General features: G+C 41.2%; 1 protein-coding gene across 1 annotated transcript; it reads right to left on the bottom strand.

Annotated features, from left to right (window-relative positions):
- Positions 1–21: 21 nt before the first annotated feature.
- On the bottom strand, positions 22–22999 carry sema3gb (sema domain, immunoglobulin domain (Ig), short basic domain, secreted, (semaphorin) 3Gb). The gene is given in 21 exon segments (XM_047041048.1): positions 22–2689; positions 2691–2965; positions 3088–3215; positions 3334–3401; positions 3503–3660; positions 3794–3835; positions 3917–4005; positions 4202–4424; positions 4577–4721; positions 4818–4887; positions 5038–5152; positions 5323–5468; positions 5564–5683; positions 5789–5882; positions 5969–6088; positions 6213–6275; positions 6361–6521; positions 11849–11982; positions 19411–19526; positions 22473–22551; positions 22754–22999. Coding segments are annotated over 18 exon segments (2259 nt in total). The 5' UTR covers positions 11952–11982; positions 19411–19526; positions 22473–22551; positions 22754–22999; the 3' UTR covers positions 22–2550.
- Between the last annotated feature and the right edge of the window lie 127 nt (positions 23000–23126).

Here is a 23126-nt window from a genome sequence, read left to right as displayed (position 1 = left end):
AAGGCAATACATAACAAAACATTTAAATAGGTAAATAATAATAAAATAATATTTATTACAACAATCCTGACAATTTAAGCTATCACAAACACATCTAGTCTACACATGATCAGTAAATAAACACCAATGTAGTTCAATATATCTCAACAACAAACACAGAATCCCAAAGAGTGAGACAAACAAAAGCTCAATACACAGTATTCCCTGCAAAAATGGTTGTGAATTGTGCTCAAATCCATAATTCCATTAATCTGGAGTCCCCATCTTTGTTTAGATCTAAGCCACTCACTGGGTGGCTAGTGATGTATACTCTACACTGTAGAGTCTACAGTATACAGATGAAAAGGCGGCATCTGAAAGACCAAAATGGAGGTGGTCTAACCCTTCTCTTAATTTTAAACACTCATCTCAGTCTTAGATAATTTCACAAACCAGGGAAAATGGTACCAAGCCATTGATTGCTTTCTGGAGTTATTTTGTATAGGTATATACAGGTATACATGATGTTCCACAGAAGCTGCCCAGAGGTAGATTCGTCGAACCCTACAGCTATGCAAAAAACTATATGTATCTTTAATACCTATGGCCAAATCGGAATATCCTGTGTGAAAATGCAGGCAGTCAATAATTTCAGGTTTGTTTAGGTTCAGTGTTGTATTCTGTCAGCTTGCTTCCATATCACAGTATCACTTCCAATACATTTAGAAGGGTGATATGAAGTTCCCCTTTTTCTACTGTATGAATACTGGTCCTGTTAATCAATACACACAATAACGTTGTCACCCCTATCATAGCCCGGCCCTCACACTCCCACCACCAAAGTGCAGAACTTACAGGAATATGTACAGACTCAAAATAAATATGTTTCATGGAGTGGGTGAGAGAGAGCACTGGGATCATGAAAAAGTCAATGGTTAATACATTTTGTACATTGTGACTGACAGGAGCACAAGACACAAAGTGGGAATATTGTGAGTTTGACAAACATGACCGCTTATGAGTGTCTGTGAGTATATTGATAATCATTATGGAAGTCTAGGTTGATATGATTGCGCTTGAAAGACGCAAAAAGCTAGGACATACACTATAAAACCTGGCATATTTAATCTCAACTTTAATCTTTAATAAATGTTTTAATCAAATGAGTTGCCTAGAGCCATTTGTGTTGAAGAACTGGAAAAACTACACGTCATCCAGTTCTTCAACTCAAATGGCTCTAGGCAACTCATTTGATTAAAACATTTTAAGAAATGTAGCTTATCAGGTTTTACAGTGTACAGGAACATAAAGAAGTAAACATACACTGTAGGACAAAATATTTGACCATTCAGTCCACATGTCAAACAATAGTCTATACTACAGTCTCGTGGGTAACATATTCAAATTCTCAGTGTCTGGGCTGTTCTTTAGATCCCACAGAAATAGAAGCATGCATTGCAATTAAAATCAACAACAGAGAAAATGAATATAGTGAAATCTTCCAGTATTTTTCTCCTTGCAGCAATAGTAAAAGCAAATGCGTTAATGTTTCAGAGTAATTCAAACCAAGCATTCTGTAATAGCATTTACATTAAAATCCCTATTATCTTGGCTAAAGAATGGTACAGACTTTGGTCCGAAAATGTGTCTGTGTTGAAAATACTGGTGAATTGCTGTGTAGATTGAAGCATCATGGGGTCACTTTAAGTGATACATGTACATTCTATCCAAATCATGCTAATCAATTAAGAATTGATATTGAACCAGCCTTCTGACATCAGCACTTTCGGGGGCAACTCAACAAATAAAAAGAAGCAAAGACTCTTTTGGTCGGCTCCTAAAAACATATTTGGTCAAATTAATCAGGAGTTTCTTAAAATATCAATATTTTCTGTGGCATGCTATTGAAATTATGTGAATTAAGCAAAAACCCAATAGTTTGATTATAATCTTGAAAATGTATTTTGTAAAAACACGCTTGTAGAACCGCTTCACAACAATATACTGTGCACATTGTTCATGTTTTTTTAGGTAAGCTTTGTGATCAGCATGTTTGTAAGTGATAGTTTCAATAAAAAGTTTGTGCTTGCAACTGGCACATTATTGGTTGTGATAGAGTATCTCCACACCCTGTAACTACCATGTAGGACTTGATCATGTAAACTTAGGACATCCTACAGAGAGTGACAATATTATATTACAAAAAACAGGCAGTGGTCCAAAAGACATTAGCTTGTTTTTTAGAGAAAGTATACTTTGGGTGTACTATCTCTTTTTATACAAGGCCCAACTCAACAGTAGCCACACTAATATAAGAAATTAAAACAATTCAGTAGACTTTTGTCTCTTTAGCTGAACACCTCTGGCCAAACCCTTCCCTCCATTGGCTCAAAGGCTTTACCCAATCAATGTGTGCACCTCCAAAAACAAAAAAAATGGATCTTGCTTCAAAAACATTCAATTTTTGCTGGTGCCCAGGTGAGGTAAGGAAGGTTGGGAAGAGACAAATCGATTTCAGACTGAACGAAATAACAGTAGTGACAGACAAGTGACAAGCTCTGAGAAGGTGGTCTAGGCCCCACCGGGGGTCTCGTGCTCAGAATGGCCCTCAGCGTGCCTGCGGCTGGTGCGCTTGGTGGGCAGGTTGGGATTGAGCTGCAGCCAGTAAGACTGGCAGTACTGGTTGATGAGGCGGATTTCTGGCTGGGACGAGAACTGTGGGGGGAGTATGTGAGGGGGGGGGTGGGGGAGGAGGGGGATGGTGCCGATGCTGGTGAGGATTTTGTGATTCCTCGAAAGGGGGAGCGTCAGGGGAAGTGAGGGCCTCTACTATCTCCCTGTCCAGGATGCGGAGCGCCACTCGGGCCACGGTGTGTTTAAAGTTGTTTTCTGTGGCCAGGCAGTGGTACAGCCCACTGTCCGCGTGAATCAGCGACTTCAGCAGAATCCCGTGGCCTGTTTTCAGCACTTCATGATCTCGGTTCAGCTGGACAAGACAACAGTTCTTAGATCTTAATTTTGCATGAATTAAGGACAATCAAGATTAAAATGATTTATAAGATTAACAGCCAGTCAGGCAGGATTATTGTCAGACAGACCGCATCTTACCAATTTCCTTCTGCCATCTTTCTGGTAGAGCCATTTGACTGTAGCTTGTGGAGATCTGGGTTGGCACTCGAGGAACGTGCTGCTCCCTTCCACCCCAAACTGCACTGTCTCACTCAGACGCTTCTCTACTGTGAAAGAGGAACACATGCTACTGTTTATCACAAGGAAATTACCTGCTGGATTAAAGGATCAATTCAAATGCATAGGCCTTTCGGTTAACTCTATATCATGTGAGACCCCACCTACCTTTTGCATTGAACCCTCGACACTGTCTCAAGGGATCTCCGTGTTTGATGTCTTGTCTTCTGCTCCGCCTGGGCAACATTATTTAAACTGTTTAGACTGCATTTGGTTTTACTAGCCGTAAGCCACTTACCATTCACCACAATGTTATTTATAAAAGGAGAGGTCTTACCTCTTGGTGGAGGGAGTAAAGGGGGCACAGGTCTCCCCATCCCAGGCACAGTAGGGGTCCCTGGCCAGACAGCAGTCAGAACAGGCTTTCCCATAGACGTCACATCTGTGCAGGGACACCTGGGTAAGACCCCTCTCTGATGACACGTACAGCTGTTGCTGTGAGTCAAAGAGAAACAAAATGGTCTGTTATAACCATAGATTTAACTCATTGTTTAAGTAGCGTGACATATGAGAAAGGGGATATGAGAAAGGGGTTAGAGTTTGTAATGAAGGTGAATTAGAATCTTACCCTTTTGGATGATATCTTCATAGTTTTGATAGCAGCTGGAACCTGCTTGAACAGGAGTTAACAGGAGAGCATTATTTATGATAAACGCATGTGACCATGACATACAGTAGTTATTCAAATTACCCGGAACACCTCCACTTCCTCTAACGTCAGCTCTTCTGTGGTGCTGGTGTCTTTAGGAAGTACTATCACTTTTTGGACAGTTCCGCGATCTGAAATTAGGGGGAAAGTGAAGACTAGTTTAATAAATGTGTGCAGGTTGACGTAAAGTAAAAAGCTACTGAAAACGTATAAGGTTATGTTACACTAAAAGAGATATCCTTTCATTTGACATAGACTATGTGAGTACAAGGAACATGGAATATGGATAACTGAAGGGGCTATTATGTCACCTATTTAGTAACAAACCTGTTCCAAGGAACAGCACCTCATATCTCCCATCCACAGCGTCCACCAGGTCTACCACTATGGAAGTAAAGCGGTAGTCCACCCCTGTGCGGACCACCAGGGGGCGCTTGTGAATGGGGTAGACAGAGTGGTACATGAGGGGGTGGGCCCGCACAAAGTTCACTGCGTCGTCAGGGAGCTCTTTGGTGGAGCGAAGACCAGGAGTAAATGTTCCCCCTGGACACTGCAGGAGAACAGATAGGAAATACACGTCACACTTTTTTAAAGGAAGCCTTTCATGATCAAAGTTATGCTATTATAGAGAACATCTAAAAGTATAATGAGACAGTAAAATGTCAAGTCCAAGCCACTTTAAAAGCATTTAAATGTACAAACCGTTCCAGGTCGAGGGTAAGGGATCTTGCCAGTGTAAGGGGTCCACTGGTAGTTGTGGCCATGCTTGTGGGAGAAGGGGCCATTGAACACGTTGCGGATGTCAGACATAGAGTAGACACAGACAGCAGAGCCCTTGAACACTGACCTAAAATGGAACAAACAGTCAAATAAATCATGGTGAGGTCTGGCACAGTGCATGAGGAAACTGTAGTTCATTTTAAAAAGACAAAGTGATCATTACCCCGCGGTGGAAAAGATAGCATACACAACAGGATTGCGCTCGTCCTGAGTTGGCTGAATGAATACGTCCCCTGGAAACAGTGAGCAAACAAGCACACTCACAAGTCTACTCGACTATTTTCTACTGTTCCCTAGTTTTTCGATTCTGTTTTTCAAGCAAAGGCAGCAACCAGGTCATTAGAGGACTAGGCCCACAGAGAAGTGCTGTAAAGATGTCTCACTCAGCTCGTCGAAATATGTCTCCACACCATCACTGCCAATCACTGAGCACACCAACCGAGCCTTCAGGAAGGTGGTCCACTTATTTACCAATGACCTTTGACCTCCATCATCATTCTAAGCAGAAGGGACAGGAACAACACGGAGATCAAGATAATCAGTCGTCCCTTGACTGTAGTATTGTATCGATTCAAGGCCAAGGCACAAGGGGAATCTCCACAACTCGCTAAAGGAGTTAGTGAACTAACAGCACTAACAGATCCAACAGCACATGGAGGGTGTCTTACCAGGCAGACCCGGCCCACCCTGGACAGCACACTGGGGATGCTGCCGCCAGCTGCATCCAGGCTCTTCTCCCTGAAGAAGAAGTAGAGCTTGTCATCGTTCTTCTCTGAACTGTCTGGGATCTGCTGGATCTTCACAAAAACTGGTTCTGCAGGTCAGAATAGAGAATCGTTTAATGAAATTTGTCATTACATTTTTGTGTGTGTCTGTATGTATGAGTGAAACTGTGATTAGTAAACTCACCATTCAGCCATCTGGAATCATATTGCTCAGTCCGGACAGCTGGTCGATTTCCCAGGGTTCTGAAGATGGCAGGGTCTGTGCCCATGAAATCAACATGGACCCCTGCATACAGGTTCCCATCTGAACAAGTAAGAGAATAACAACATGATTGACGGTGTCGAGCACTGTGAAAATGGCACATACTATTGGACATATGGATAAGCCACTGTTAAGAGGAGGTCTCACTGATGAGAGCAGCAGCATTGGCCTGGCGAGGGTCATAGGAGCATTTGCCTTTTCCTGAGTCCACATATCCTGGCACCAGTCTGAAGAGGTAATCCTATACAGAGAGGACATGGGAGACAGATGTTGAGTGGGCAGACATGTTGAGTGAGCGCGTGTGTGTGTCTGTGTTTGGGCATGTACCTCCGCTCTCCATCCTCTGTTAATGAAGGTGCAGATGGGTTTGTAGGCTCCAGTGCCGCAAGTATACAAGTGAGTGCGGTTCCAGGGTTCAATAAGACGCACAAAGTTTGCACACTCTCCCTAATGCCGAAAAAAATAAGACAATACAGGGCTTTTCTTGAACTGTGTTGAGAAATGAGAAAACCAATCTCAAACAATAAACATGAAGTCCCAGGGCACTGCAGGAGTGACGAAGGGTACCCACCTGTCCACCCTTTCCAGTCATTTTGCATTCTCCTTTCCTCTGAGTGGTGGCTGGCCAGTGGATCTAAGAGAAATACAAAAAATCCTCATGTTACATCCAGAATCTGTCATGTGTGCTGAGTGCTATGATAAGGTGTGTGTTCTCATACTATAAGAGGCTCCTTGTTGATGTTCTGCATGTCCAGAGCCACCAGGTACTCCCGGCTGCCCAGGTAGAGACGGCCTTGGTCCTGGTCCATGTGCAGGATCCTGTAGTCACTGGTGTTGAAGGAGAAGGAGAAGGGACGTGCCGTCCGTGTCTCCATCAGCTCTGGACCGAGAGACAGACAGACAGACAGACAGACAGTCAAACGCAACGTGAAATTCAGGGTGGTAACTAGAGCTGTGGGTAGAGGTACGAGCTGTTCAGTCAATGTTGTAATGTGGCTTTGCATACAGCGGGGGGCGTCAAAGCCCTATCTGAGTAGGTGAATCAAGCCCAGTGCAGGTGGGAAGATGAAAGATTCTGAAGAATCCGTGGTTTTAGAACCGAAAGCGGATGTTTCTGTGAAAGGTATAATCAAAAGATCTTTGACTGTGTCTCTGGTGTCTGCTGGTCTTCCGAAGGCACAAACACAACAGGGATGAACACTAATATTCCAATGTTTCTTGTTGTATCCAACTGAATGATCAGCTATAGTATATCACTAAGGGCCAGATAATTTCAAGCTTCACATTCATGTGACCTGTAAAAGGTAAGGGGAGGGGGGAAGCAGGCTGACTTTAGCCATAAATCCAGGGTTATGAGGACGTGTGGACAGCCTTGCCCTCTCAGTGTATTGGGGTGTGTGCTAGTTTGGTGATGCGGAGGGACTGGAGTAGCAGTCACACAGACCAAAACTATAAATTACTTACATTAACCTCATACCAGCACTACTTTGATCTCAGGATATATCATTGCACCCATCTCCCTTCCAAATGCTAACCTGTCTAGGATCAATGCAAAACTTTAAATAAATAAAAATAGCTTTAGCCATGGTGATGAGAAGGTCACAGTCATACTCTGGGCAGCGTTCTGGGGGGTTTTGACAAAGTTTAATATGGGAAGGTGCTTATTTCATATAAAAATGTATGGGATTTATTTTATTTATAGTAGTAGTAGTCTTTGAAGTGAACATGCATATATCTGTGTCAGCTTTTATCTCAATCAGTCATCGTATACATGTGCAGAAGTGCAACCATAGGTTGCAGTCAAGGCATACCATTCTGTGTGTGTGTGTGTTAACGTACACATGTGAACTGTATGTGGGGTGCATGCGAATGCAGGTGTTTGCATGTGTGTCGGAGCAAGGGGCAGAATGTGTTTGCTGCTGTTATCTGTGGCTCTAACTAGGTGGCGAAGTGTGGTCGTCTGTCTGTCTCTCCAGCAGCTGTGTGGGTGATCCACAAATAATCCATAGAATTCTGGACGTCACCGTTCTGTGGAGCGCCTGGGATTCCACACGCTTTGCTGTGTGTAGGAAGGATGGCGGGGGAATGGTTCTATTCTCAGGACTCCTCTCATCCCATTCCAAGTGGCTTTATCATGAAAATCCACTATCTTTGGGCAGGGGTTGGATAGAGGGGAGGGCACTTTGAAAAGGGACACACCTGCCTGGTGACATGTCAGGTCATATGTGCCATCATGACTGTTTGTGTGTGTGGGAATGGCCAGCCACAGACAGAAATAGCCTAGAAATATCCCTGAGGTACATTGAAGCCTAAATCTGAGTCTCAAATACATTCTCTAATTATATATAGATTGCTGACAGCATCAATTCAATTCAGTGTAGCGTTAGTCACTAGTCGTTGGTCTCTTTGCGTAATAGAAAGATTGGTAAGATGTAAGCAGCTTTGACCTGATGCTCTCTGTTCGTCATCAAATTAGCTTCTTCCGGCTATAGACAAACAATAAGGTGTGAAGTATGTGTCATGAGCAGCTTCAAAGACAAAAGGCAGTTGTGTTGATTCCTGCTTAAGCGCTGTGTCCTCAACCTCTCGTCCCCCTCTCGTCCCCCTCTCGTCCCCCTCTCGTCTCCCTCTCGTCTCCCTCTCGTCCCCCTCTCGTCCCCCTCTCGTCCCCTTCTCGTCCCCCTCTCGTCTCCCTCTCGTCCCCCTCTCTCCCCCTCTCGTCCCCCTCTCGTCCCCCTCTCGTCTCCCTCTCGTCCCCCTCTCGTCCCCCTCTCGTCCCCCTCTCGTCCCCCTCTCGTCTCCCTCTCGTCCCCCTCTCGTCCCCCTCTCGTCCCCCTCTCGTACCCCTCTCGTACCCCCTCTGTCACTATGGGGGGACCCCAATGCCTCTCTGCATCAAATAATATCACAGGATGCCACAACGCTACTTCCTAGCTAGAGAGGAGCTCACAGAAATGCACTATCTAGTAAAATCTTGGAAGCGAAGGACAAATAGGCAGCTTTGAATGATTCTCCTATTGGAAACCTGTCATTGTTTTTATTCATAAATAATACTTTGCTTTCAGTAAAGAGCCAGAAGTATACACACGGTTAAAGAAAGAACAGAGGACAAGAGCTTGCAGCAGTACTGTTAGAAGTTGTTTACTGAAGTACTGTTATTATAACTGGGTGGAATTACATGTCAGGCAATATACTGAATCAATGCAGAAGTATGAAGGTAAAAACAAACAAAGCTCTCTGTCTTCTTCCTGCCTTCATGTTATAGACTAACACCAGAGTCAAAAGAGAGGATTTGGGTAGTCTATTAAAAGTGGAATCTAGTTTTGTCTGCCAGTTGGCCGTGGCTCTTATGGATATATGGCTGTGTGTGAGTCAGTGCTTGCCAGGGCCAAAAGAACTGCCAGATAGACTTGTAATAGGATTTATTAGTAAGGCATAAACAGTCACATTTTCCACTCAACTCAGAAGCTGGAATCTGAAATAAACCCTACAGTTTCTCTACTTAACATGGACAGAAAACCCTTCAGAATATACAGTATATATGAGATCAATGAGTTTGGTCAAAGAAGTCAAGACAGTGGTTAAAATGACAGAGGATAGAAGTTACATCTGTAACCTAAAGGATGGGTCGACCAGGCAGATCCTTCTTCCTGGTCTAAACAGGATGCTGTCTGGGTTGACCTGTGGGCCAAGTAAAGCTGTCTATGTTCCCAAGTGGCCAGTTTGAACAGCTTGTTTTATTCCTCTGTGGACTTTGGGATCATCCTTAAATGACACAAGGGAATATTTTGTAATAATGAGTCTTTCTAATCTAGACTGCTTATGAAATCCAGCACTCTTGGTACTCAAAGTTGATAAATGTACATTAGTTATTTTCAGAATTCTTTTGTATTGTCTCTTGAAACAGTTTCTGTTCTAAGATTAAACTATCAGCTACCAGACGTTTTAGAATGTCTGCCAGTTTTAGTAATAGCAAGTGTCAATGTTTATCAGTAAAGACGTCTCCACATGTCAAGGCAGAATGAAGCAGCGCAAACGAGGCAATAGCGTCTTCAGTGTCAAGCATGCAGCACAGATCAATTAAAATGTATTGATCTATTTTCAGTTAGCATATCCTGTCTAGGCCCTGTAATGAACTTGGCCAAATCTGCAACACCCAGCAGTGTATAACAGACCTTCTACCACTGCTCCTTTCGTCTTGAACACAAGAGTTACTTAGGGCTGAATTACGTAATGGATCGTAGCCATGTACTGGCAGGTAGCCAGGTCTTCAACTCTATGAGAAAGAGATGACCACTGCCACAAGGGTTCTCACAGTCTGACTTTTCTAGTTAGCCAGGCAGGTCAAGTTTACTTATTTGAGCAGGATATTTCTAACATTCACAAGGGAAAGAAGTGTGATCAAGTAGTGCCTGGCTCTCAGTCCTGCTCAACTGTCCAATGGCCTTCTGTCATCAACATTCCATTGGTCAAAATGAAATGATATGGCCCACATACAGGATTACACATCAGGAAATTATTAACAGTTTTGGATGGTTACAGTTACAAGATATAAGTTATAAAGTGATATTACTGGATGCTGAATATAAAAAACACAATGGCTGTGAAGTGCTCAAGAATAAAGGGACTCCTTGTTTTGGGGGTTTTAAGGCTTGATGGCTCTGGGAGTGGAAACCAATTCCTGGTAGCACAAAAGGTTGTGGTCTATGTTTGAGCAAGAGGGAACAATTTAAACAAACAAAGAAGCCAAAAATCATTGTGGTTTACAGTGCTATAGTGGTAAACGCATAATACAGTAGAGAAGGTCATATGGAAAGAAACTGTTTTTCAGAAGTCAGAGTAAAATTACACTTCACCTAGCTAGTCATTAGAAGCTTTTTGATGCCATTGATTTAAATATCCTGTCATCCGCACCTGTAATATTGGGTACACAAAGGTAATGAATGGTGATGATGACACTGTATCTGCTACAAATAGTAATATGAGTGAAACAGTATAAACTACATGAACAGGCAGTGGCTATCTGGGGCAGCTGTCTGGGAAGAGATGACAGGACCCGCGCCACATAACACACGTGTCTGTCTAGCATATTGGAGCAGGTTGTTGGAGCGCAGCCCATGCGTTCTTTGAGGGGCTTCCCTGTGCGTTTGCTGAGGTAAACACAGCAACCAAAGCAAGCTATTTATACCGTGGTAACGCCAATGCCCTATCCTGTTTCTCAGAAGAGGAATCTGTTCCTCTGTCACCTACGCACACAATAACCCAGTACAGCCCCCCCCCCGTCACCTCTCTGTCTCTCTATTTCACTGTCTCTTTTCTTCACTGTCTACACCCTCCTCTCTTTCTTCTAACCCAACACACCAGACACATCATTTGTGTCTGCCTCTTGGCATTTCCCTCCATTCTATTCTCTCAGTCTGTCTCTTTCTCTGTTTTCCTCAACCCTTCATTACCCATCCTTCCATTCTCTGTCATTTTAGTATTCCATGCAGAGCTCAGACCTCCTTAGACCAGGGTGACACCACAGGAACACTAGGCTCTGGCGATGTGCCAAGTCCTGTGATGTTGCCTCCTGTGGAGAGGGTGGGAATGTATGTCTCTTTGTCTAGATGTGTGTGTGAGAGAGAAAGAGAGATACAGAAAGAGAGATACAGAAAGAGAGTGAAACAGGGAGAGAGATGGAAAGAGACACAGAGAGAGAGAGAGAGAGAGAGAGAGAGAGAGAGAGAGAGAGAGAGAGAGAGAGAGAGAGAGAGAGAGAGAGAGAGAGAGAGAGAGAGAGAGAGAGAGAGAGAGAGAGAGAGAGAGAGAGAGAGAGAGAGAGAGAGAGAGAGAGACAGATTGTCTCAAATGCAGGCACAACCTGACAAATATTTTCGAAACAGTTGGCACACTCCTGAACACAAGCACTTGCATACAGTGTACAGTGCATAGTTACACCATTGATGTGTGTGCAAACACCAAATAGCATTTGTTTGTAATACTGTTTCATGTGGTTTAAAAAAATAAAATAAAAATACGTTTTTCTTGATGATTTAACCCAGCAATGGAAAGCAATTCAGCTTTTTTCTGTTTACTGTACAATATGTGGCTAATGTGACATATTCTGAATGGTTTAAAAAGTGACTAAATTGATTGTAAATCTTTATGTATAGAATAGACATTACCTGTCTAAGAAACAATGATTGAGAACAAAATACTACTCACCTTTGTAAGACAGATGGACTCTCGGGGCAGAGCGAGCGTTGGCATGGCAACTGCAGACACAACAACCCAAGAAAAAGAGGAGGAGGGTTTGGGTGGTCTCCATAGCAAAAACAGCAGAGTAAACCTTTGGATTCCTACAAAATGAAAATGGAGAGGTTTAAAATGCAACATTGTTTTAGCTAGAAATGCAACTTCCCATTCAACATGATTCATATAAAAAAACATAGCTTTATATGCTTAGATGAAAATAGAACAAGGCGTTCAAATAAATCAGTACTGGCTGACTTTCACAGATAGTACTGCGTTCAATCTCTCTGAAGTCTTGACCCTCAAAATAATCTGTTAGCAGGTCAGTGAACACTGCAGCTTTCTTTGTCCACACTGGAGTTAAGATTAAAATGACCTCATTAGGTTGGGAATGTTTACTTCAGTATATTATTACCATGTCAATAGCTGCAACTCTGACAACAGAACACCACTGAATAGTAGTATCACCAAATGCTATTTTTTAAACCATCTAAGTCATTGTTGTACAGAACAGTGTCTATTCACTGCACTTGGAAGTTAGAACTCCTCTACCCAAACCAATGAACAACAAGCTTTACATTTTGGGTAATGTAAAGGTTTTGTTTTGAGTATTTGCACTAAAGCTTGGTAGTTGGATTGAAAATGCAAGGTTTCTGTATTCTGACCCATGAACACTGTCACTTTGACAGTCTCTGATGAAAATATACTGTGTGAGTGGGACAACTACGACTTATCCTAGTGACACGTTCCAGAGAAGATTAGCAAAATATGCACTTCAAGACTGAGTTCTTATAAACCACTGCCAAATCCTGCCTGCTGATACAAATCCCTGTCACATTGTCTTGCTTTAAATCTTAAACTCTCAGTAAAAAGAGTGTCTAAAGTATCTCACACAGTGCCTGCGGGTGACTAAATCTAATGTAAATCAGGTCTGTTTAAATGAAAGGAATCCAGTAATAGATCCTATGAGGGGTAATCTTCATAAGGGGAATATAAATACTTAATGTTGGTCCTCAATGTATTCTCTGTTTGTGCAAGACCTTGTGTTAAGTGTCTTTCTAAGCTAACATGACATTACACATACATACACAGTGGAAGAACTAAGAGAAACCTTGTCCACTTTAATTGAAGGAATTTATCTATCAATTAACTAAAAGAATATATGTATAGCTTTAGATACACAAAATAGAAAAGGTAGGGAACAATTGAGCCATACTTTGCATTAAAGTTGCATTAACTACCAAGTAACTAGGAATTGCTATGTGAAGAAATGGTATAAAGTGTTAGCAACATAGGTGATTAAACAAGAGTAATAAGGCACGGTATGAGGGAGGGGTGTTAGAAGTTAGTGGGTGTTGTAAAGGGTCAGTCAATAGATCAATGATAATATACACTTACCCCTTGAAAGCTCAATCTCCCCCATTTAAAATGTCAAATGTGTGATCATTTGTACTGCTGAACAATAATGAAGTGTAACTACAAAGCAGTTACTATGTAACCACAATATTGTTAAGTACTACTTTCTAGTAACATGGTAGTTAATGCAATCTTAATGTAAAGTGTTTCCATCTTTTTGCATACAGCACCAGTCCATGTCAGGTATGATCTTGTAATTTGTAATTAGGTTGTGACTAAAATGGCATGGCCCGTATTGTGAATACTGTTAGCAACTATGGATGACTTATTCAGCAGCATTCTCCACCGTCTGTTGCTTCTGTAGGCTGGCTGCTTTTGAACATGAAAGTCAGGCCTTGTCATTCTCAGAGTGACAAAATACAGTCAGCAAACATGATCAGCCAGCAGTGCCATAGGGCTTACAAGAATCTTTAAGACATTTAAACTGTTTTATTTCAGGGCTATCGTGAATATATCGTGTGCTTTTATGCATAGTTTCTTATGAACATCTGTAAAAATGTGTTACGTAATATGATAAAAAAAATATTGTAAAACGTTGTGTGGTGTTAAATGCATGAATCTTTCTTACATGAGTTTACATGACAGGGTGGAGTGAGGGAGAGTTAAGTTTGAGTTTGCATATAGTATGAAGCCTAGCCTCTAATCCACAGGTGACGAGAGCATGTTATCAGCCCTGAGAGAGCCTTCATTTGAAAACAGAAACTCCACCTGCACATTCAAGATGGAGGGATGGGCCTCGGTAGAGCTAGCAGATCCCAGCCTCAGATAGCTTTGTGCAGGATTGATTATGAGAGCCAACATGGATGTTAAGATTCTTGGTGACATTCTTAGAAACTGTTAAAGAAAGCGAACAAGGACGAAAAGTTTGGAGATAACATCGCTATTTCTAAGTCAAGATTATTTTAGTGGTCTTAAAGCAAGCAAAAGAGTGAGGTTCCATAACATTTAAGTGCCAAAATTGGTAATTTCTCTGAAAAGCTCTCTGCTTTTTGAAGGCTTTTTGAAGGTTTTATGCTTTGATCCAAGAGCATTTTTTACAGGCATAAGGGCCTAGGCTTCCTCTGTGTGTCTAAGCACAGACCGGGAGTGAAGGGCAGTGAAAAGAGGCACAGTAAAGCAAGCCTGGGAGAGTGGACTTGAAACATGAGAAGATAAAGATGTGAAGGAGGAATGAAGCATGACAAGTGAGACACAAAACATGTTGGAGATAAATACATCACACGAGAGGCTATATTTTCACGTTTGAGTCATTAATTTGGAATTTGCTCACACTAGATAAATGAAAACAAATTGCAAACCCAAGCTCCTCTTTCTACTCCCCTGCCAAGTGTGAGCTAAAAGGAAAAAAAAAGATACAAAGTTTAGTAATGGAGTTTCAGACCCTATTTTGGGCTGAGGCATCCTTAATTCTCCTCAAATGGAAATTTCATTTCCATGAGAAGCATAACAGCTAGCAGTGGCATACAAAGTCCACTGCATGGCTGAAAAGAAATGGGGGTGTAAAAAAGAAAGAAAAACCTGAGGTTTAACCTACGATTTGGCCACTTTTAAACTAGAATGGACAGTTCCAGCTAGTGGGAACATCCTAGTAGACAATTAAGTACAAACTGTGCACATGATGTCACATGATCTCTAGTGGTCACACATGGTTGTTTAATAAGCTGCCAACTGACCCACGGATACAGGTTTACAGGCATTATGTGGGAGGTTCACAGCTGTATTTTAAGGGTCAGTTCCAAATGACAAACAATTCACTTCAGAACTCCAGAAAAGGGGTGGTCCTACCAATACGGACCTTAGTTGAGTTGAGGAATGTGCTGCCCCACAATAGGACACCAACAAAAGAGCATCTCATAGGATCTTTCAAGTGGAATGTAAAGACAGAGTTGTGACAACACATGGTGGTACAGCAACCAAGATTATACCCACTATACCTGACTATATTCACTCACTATTCACTATACCTTTACCTAAGTTCACTATGTATTCACAATACTTATATATTTGTGAATTAATTAGACCCATATACATGTAGTAGTTATTGTGCTTAGTTCTTTCCTAACACACATTTAAGTGATTTATGTGGCATTACAACAGTTCAGACATATCCAATCCTTTCTGTAGCAGGTCTACCAACCAGGGGTGGATATGGCTGCTGAAAACATTTCAGCATGCCACCGCACACACTCACTCCCGACAACCCACTTCTCATCTCACACTACAATCAGAGTCATTATGATGGTGTGGAAAGAGCATTGCGCTGCACCCTAGAGAGAACATGTCAGAGCCTGAAAGCCCATGGTAGCAGAGAACACTTTTAACAACACTGATCTCCTATCAGAATCAAAACAGCTGTTTCTAATGCAATAATGCTCCACTTTAACATGCACGTTGTGAACTCCCTGTAACATACTATGTAAAGCCATGAGTGAAGGCAGAGCTTGGATACTAGGCAAAGTGGAGTCACTTACAAAGAATGAAGAAAACAAATATTTAACAAACCAAGTTCATCTGAGGTGACACTAAGACTGCATGCCTATTCAATGTAAGCTCAAGCAAGCAAGGCAATATTTGCTCAACACTTCATGGTATTGTGTGATTGAAGAGGTTGAAAGTTTTCCTTTCATCATTGATACAGTATAAATCCTTCCATGTTTAGCATGTCTGGGGGAGGTTCACATATTGTACACGGTGACAGAGCTTACATTGTTTTTCCTAAATACATTTTTCTGGTGGTAGTCTTTACATGAAAGGTAAGGAGATGTCAGTAAGTGGGTTAAAAGGCTGTTTGCGAGCGTTTTGCAGTTTTAGAGTGCAGTCTAAAAGCTGGTTGAAGTGACACATTGCCTATATGGTTTTCTAGGACACACGGGAAATGGAAGAAGGTACCCACAAGAGGCTACCATCTCTTGAGTATATTGCCATATAAAGTGGCTTCATGGATATTGTCTCACTCAGGAGGTACTAGAGAGACAATAAGTGATGGCAGATTTTTGAGTACCTGTCTTTGTGCATCAACAAGAGTAGGTAAGAAAAAGACACGGAAAACTCTAGAACGATTAATAAAACCGGAAAAAAGAGGAGCAGCATAAGTAGCACATATGTTAAATTATTTAGATATGCGGTAGCCAAACATGCTAAATACAGAAATATATTAATGTTAGTTCAGTCAAATCACTTTCCATGCCTTGCCTTGAAGGATATATCAAACTCTTATATGCAGTTGTCCATATGCATCCAAACTTGTGATGTACAGTATTGACATCCTATACCTTCAACGTCTGAAATCAAAGCAAAATGTTTTGTTTAAAATGTGCTTTAAAGAAACCTAATATATAAGCCAGTCATTAATCAATGGCTGTTGGTGGATTTTTGGAAAGCGCTTGGCAGGCGATTAGTTCCTGATGTGTGGCCCAGAGGCCATCACATCCAGCTCTCCACACAGGGTGGTCAGAGGACAGGGCTGTCAACGTGAGAGCTCATTAGCACTGCCCCTTGGAAAGCAAGCTGCCACAGGCTTGGAGCACAGCCCCATGAGGGAAGGCAAGCTCAAGCCAGGGACAATGGGGGTCATGTTTCCACTTTGCCTTCAGAAAAAGAAATAATTATTTACAATAGCCTAGCCCCTTCTTTGGCAACACTGGGTCAGGTTTTTCTGAGCTTGCAACACAATCGCCTATATGGATCATATGATCATAAAGTCAGGTCCTTTCCCTGTGAAACAAGTGAAACTTTTACAAACACAATCCGGTCGGTACTAACTAGCTATTTATCTGTGCCACATACCTACAGAGTGACTGATCTGTGACTCCATGCCTTCCTTCTCCTCTCTATTTTCATATCAGTACGTGTCAACACCTATTTAATTCTGTGGAGAGTACAGCATGTCTCTTCCTTCCAACTCAGGGGACAAATACTTGGCCAGTCAAAAGGCCTCCCACTGCAACAGGCAATCCTTCATTCACAGATGTATGTCTTTAGTCCATCTGCGCACACATCTGTGCACACCTGAGTTATAACCTGTCCATTGTTTTATTATTATTATTTTAATTTTAAATGTAGGCTTTATCTATTGAGAGAAATTGAGAGGAAGAGACAGGAAAGCAGGGAGAGAGAGAGAAGACACTCAATAAATGGCTCAGGCCAGAGTCGACCTGGCCTTTGTGATACACCCTCTTACCCGTTGAGCCACGAGGTGTCCGTGTCATTTTTTGGGTGCAAATCTTGAGACACGTTCCATCATTTTTCAAAGATAAAAGTTTCTTTAGACCTTCATAAAATGTATTCTAATTCAGGGTGTCATGCCATGTCTTCCTCTACTTCGTCAGTGCAAAACACCTCAAACTCTGGTTGGATTTTAAAACTTAGATTGAGGGCCAGATACTGTGTTTGAGGAGAGGGATCTACAGGTCAGAGGGTCCTTGCCCACAAGCAGCTGTATCATGCTGGCCTTTACAATAGTCTTAAGGGTCCAATGTTTAATCCAGAGCCAAGTGGTGAACTTTGGAATCGTTCATAAAGCTTCTGCGCTCCTAAATACTGGATTTGCCACTGCTCTTTAAAGCCTGCTAAGCCCCTGCCATCTTGTCTGCTGTACTTTGAAGTTGCACTCATCCGCGACCGTGATCATTCCTCCTAGCTGTAATTCCACAACAGCAGTGTTACCAGAAATTAAGTGATACATCTAGAGATAGACAAGTTATAAGTGTGAATATGACCGATTTAATTGATCATATTTTTTTACAGGAAACCTTTTCATTTTGAAGAAAGATCAACAAATATATATGCTAAAACCCATAAAAAAAATTATTGATGAAGAACAACATGACCACAGTCATGTCATTTTAACCGTTATAAACTGGCAATCTGCTTTTCCTTCAGTGCCACAAAAGATAAAACAACCCCCTAAAATAGGTGTGGTGTTATTAGAATACCTTGACTTTTTCCCCTCTCTTCCTTGAGTGACTGGGTGGTCAATTGTTATTGTTCTGCGTTATGATAAATTATCTCAGTAATTGAAGTTTTTATTCTGTCTAAGGACTACAGATGAATAAATAGCCTCTTTGATGCATTTTCATCAATGTTCATTAATGTGCACTGTCCTTGTTAAACAAACCACTAAATACAGATAAACGGGGACAAGGATGGGCTCTCCCTTGTGACAGCACGAAAGGGGAATTTGACGTCAGTCTGCATTCATGCAATCCATCAAGGCCCTCCAAACCCCATCCTGTCTCTGTTTGTAATCCTGCTCCTGAGCTCAATCCCTTAAAGCGGAGTTCCTGTGTGCTGTAATGGTACAAAATGAGTGAGGGTGCATTAGTGGGCTATTTTACAGAGAGGGAAGAGGCGAGAAAGATCGACCAACAGCTTTTCTCACCCTGCCATCACATTCCAACACCTGTTTCATGGGGGCTTTTGCTCTTTTCATTTACACAATAAATAGAGGATTCCTTTGCAATTACCAGACCCTTCCTTCCCCTTCTATTTATTCCCAACAGCTGTTTTCCAGTATTAGTCCTGACAGAACACAAGTCTAAGTTGATTATGTATTTCTTGTCTTTTTCAAATATGTACTTGATTGTATCTGACTGATACCCAGGTTATTAACTGTGTTGTCTTTGATAGACACAGTCATGACTGTAACAAGAAGCACGTTGGTGGTCACTGACATGATGTCTCACTTAATGACAATGGAAATTATAGTATACCATCACCTGACTGTGTTATCTTTTAAAGTGAATGACACATTTGGCAGTACATAATTTTGATTATTTTAAAGTAAGCAGCTTTGTTGTAATTCTACGTCACATCTCTGGATATTGATTGCATGTTATCGATGGCTGAATACACATAAAACTACAGCAACCACATCCAGTACAAACAGTGTCAATCATCTGCAGACTGTGTCCGGCCTGTTTTAGAACTGTGAAACAGAGGGCATAGACCAGGACAATTAAAAATACATTTATTTTGGACCCAACCTACTATTGTCCACATCTTCACACTGTATGATGACTGTGGAGCATAGTGGGCTGTTCAGAATGTTCCTCTTTTATTATACAGTGGAATACAGTACCAAGCCACCTCCATGTCTGTCTGAAAAAGACTGGCTTTACCTCTGGCAGGGGTCCAAGAATCTTCAGAATGGAGGCTTAATACCCCGCGGGCTGACAGCTGCATGGATTAGCTCCCCTTGCCCGCTGTCATTGACGCCCCTGTATTGTGCCTTTCCCTGTAGAAGCGGCACCAGATTTAGGGAGGAGAGCGAAAGGGGGTTATGGAGGGGGGGGTGGGGAGTGGGGAGGGTGGAGGTTAACATTCTAAAGTCAAGTCAGGTGCTTCTGCTTTTGAAATCTTGGTGACATGCACAAGTGCTTTGTGGCTTGCAGTATAACGTATTTATTTGGTATTACTAGTATGTTATTAACCTGGCAATATTTTTCCAATGTCAGTGGTTTGACATTCATAATAAAAGAGAACCATGTCCTTGCTTAGACATTTATCTCAAGAGTTCTCAAGAGTACAAAGACCACTGTCAAGCGTAATGCTGCTAATCATTTGTCACTCATGTGGTGTGGTAATTTGGAGGTTTGAGAAACAAGGTAATGCTGCAAATATGTGTCTGTCTAGGACATATACCTGTAGGCCTGGCATAACACATTGTATCTTGTATTATCATTGAAGTATTCAGAGGAAATATACAAATTAACTGTCCTGTGTTATGGCTAACTATAATAAATACGTTATTTCTTGGAAACAACCATTTGAAAGTACAACGAAAACCTTCTAAAACACTGCAACTATACACATACAATGTATATATATTTAACATTTAACATGAATAAAACCTGTAGTGCAATTTCAAAGTCAGCCAATTTCTGTGGTTTTATCAATTATTACTGTCATCTTTCCTTCCCCCTCCTGTTGACCTCCTGGGCCCTGCCTGCCCCCCATCTGACCCATGGAACCTCACTGAAGCTGTCATGACAACCGTCTCAAGAGGCCTGTTGTATTTGTGGTGAGTTAGAACCTGGCAGCCGCTTGAATGCACCAAATCCTTGATGACAAATGTAAGGCAGGGAGAGTGTCAGAGTAGTGATGATAAACAGTAGCCAGATCGCTATCTGAGCAAATATCAAAGTGACACCAGCGTTGTGGTTGGGTATAGACACACAAAGGATTAGATATAGTTGTTATTATGTATCAAACATCAACATGGACCTTTTCAAAAAATATCTCACAATTCAGGCTTAACAGAAATTGGATGAGAAGCCTTAACTAGTTTATTTTGCAGAACTGTTTATAAATTACATGTAGCTGTAAATTTAAGATTTTGGTGCATTTTTCTCCGGTGTGGACATATTTAGGAGGTGAGTGTCAAAACGTCTGCCAATTTACCAATAATTATGTAGTCTTTCAATGACAAGTAGGCTAGGGATCCTACACTTGTCATCACATACTGTATACTTAACAAAGAAAGGAGACAAGTGAGCATAGGTTTAAGAACATCTCTGGGAGGTGGGGTTGACAAGGGATTATAGATAATAACCCTTCCATTCTCTGAAGTGTTTCATTTGCAAACAAAGTAAAGGCTAATGATCATCTACAGACTTCAAAAAGTAGATAGCTCTGGCAACGATTCCTCTTTAAGGCTCTTTAGAGTATTTTATTAATCCAGTGGTTCCTTTGATATCCAACTGTGCTCCAATAATCTGTCTAAATTTACTGTCACCAAAGTTTCATTTGTACATGAGATCTACCCTCTCTTATATTTCCAGACTTAATCCAAATCTTAAATACTATCTATAATTACATCGTTCTTAGAACAAAAGACAAAACTAGTCATCAACTGTACTTAAAGGGAGGGGGAAGAAAATGATGGAACATGCATTAGAAATGGCTTTTCACACACATGTACACAACTATTCAACCAATCCCATGGTGATAAAAACGTAATCTGCAAATTGATGTTCAAAACAAACACTGTCAGTCGCTGTACATGAGTCAGAATCAGGTAAAGAATCAATAACCACACTGTCATTCACATGGGAGCTGAAAACCATTGTGTAAATGGAAGTCAATGCCTGATTGCTCAACTGAGACCATTTTGTTGAATTTATAAAAAGAGGATTTCACAGTGGCTAAGTATAAAAGGTACTGTAGGTCTTACACTGTACCAGAACACATCTAATGGAACTCACATGCATGGGTAGGAACAGGGAAGTAGACTATGTGCATAACATTTATAAAGATCTCTTTGAGAGCCATAATCTGCATTTGTCCTAACTCTGAACCTTTATGCCACTCATTGTATATTAGAAAATCTTTTTTTTTCTGAAATCCATTTAAAATTCCTAACTGTTATATGATTTGTCAGAAATTATAGAGGTTCTTTTATAAATTATGTAATATCTCAAATGTGTCTGAAAGATTGTGAACACTGTTAAAAGCCTTTTCATGTTTCTTTTCCAAATATTTGTCAAGACCTTGACACCTAGTATCACAGTACTTCACAGTTTTACACCAAAGCAGAAAAGAGCGGTCAAGTGTTAATACATATGTGTTTTTCTTGATTAAGTCAAGTCAATAGGATAAATACCCAGCTCCCGAGATGCATCATTAAGTTACAACCAATAGCAATGATTAGGCCCACTTTAATTTGACTAGGCCACTAAAACATTATTCTCACAAACACCACCATTAAGCAAGTCGTTTCAAATAGAAACTAATAGAACTGATGATAATTTGTTCTGACATTGTCTGAACATGGGCCATAGGTCAATAAAAGTGTTGTGCTTTTAACTAAAAATCCATTATGTATAAGCACTTCAGCAAGGACGGTACAGTATGAATTATACATGGTACAACTACGGGGAACATATTATGTGCATTTGAAAGCTCGTCCATGATCCTCAGAAAAGTTTGTTTAACAAACATAATAAATGTTTCCTTAGTTCTTTATGTGCGCAAAATGAGCTGTATATTCGAATAACCAAGAACGAGTAATAATTCACAATTTAAAAAGATTATTAAATAACTTTTCAAACAAAAATGATCATGCTGACAGGTACGTGCTCAATTGTTGAGATGCTGGGAGGCAGTGGCATCGGGTAGGAGGACAATCATTGGCGAAGTAACTAGTCTACTAAAATGCATCAATGAGAGGAATTGAACTCACTTTAAAATGCAGGTTAGTCCACTCAGCGTCGACACGATTGTAGATGTCACATTCCTTGGCGCTGGATCGATGGTGTTTTCTGAAAGGTAGAATTGTTTTTGTTTTAAATACATCTTTTTACGCCTGAACTACATTCAGAGACGTAGCACTGACTGCGGCACGTAGCGTCTCTTATTTTCTTAGCTGTAAAAAAGTTTGCTTCACGCACAACAATATATTATCCTCAAACTCGAGACTATGCGAAGTTGAATAGAAGTAGTGATGCTTCACAATTCACTTACGTTTCCATAAGACATTGTCTCCTGAAACACTTCGAGAATAAAAACCCTGACACTAACACATTCTGGGCTTCTATTAACTTCTGTGGCAGGTGTTGCACGCGCGCTGGTTTACGTCGATCGTTTTCTTTTTCTTTCCCTCTCACTGGTAATAGTCTACACTGAGGGCAGACTGTCCCATTCCTGCTACTTCTCCGTAAAGCCAAGCCAACCGTGTCATGTTAACTACCTCAATGCCGGAGTGAGCAAAATGGGAGGCTCTGAACCAGTATACATCTCCCCATCCCGGTACAGTCTTCTAGCAGGGAAATCATTTCAAAAGCACAAATGTTTACACATTTATTCTTTATTTTTATTTTTTTGGCATACCTATATA

This window comes from Hypomesus transpacificus, chromosome 18, assembly GCF_021917145.1.
Source record: "Hypomesus transpacificus isolate Combined female chromosome 18, fHypTra1, whole genome shotgun sequence".
In the NCBI taxonomy this organism is placed as follows: domain Eukaryota; kingdom Metazoa; phylum Chordata; class Actinopteri; order Osmeriformes; family Osmeridae; genus Hypomesus; species Hypomesus transpacificus.
The sequence above is the reverse complement of the archived record's forward strand: the minus strand, read 5'-3'. Positions and strand labels throughout refer to the sequence as shown.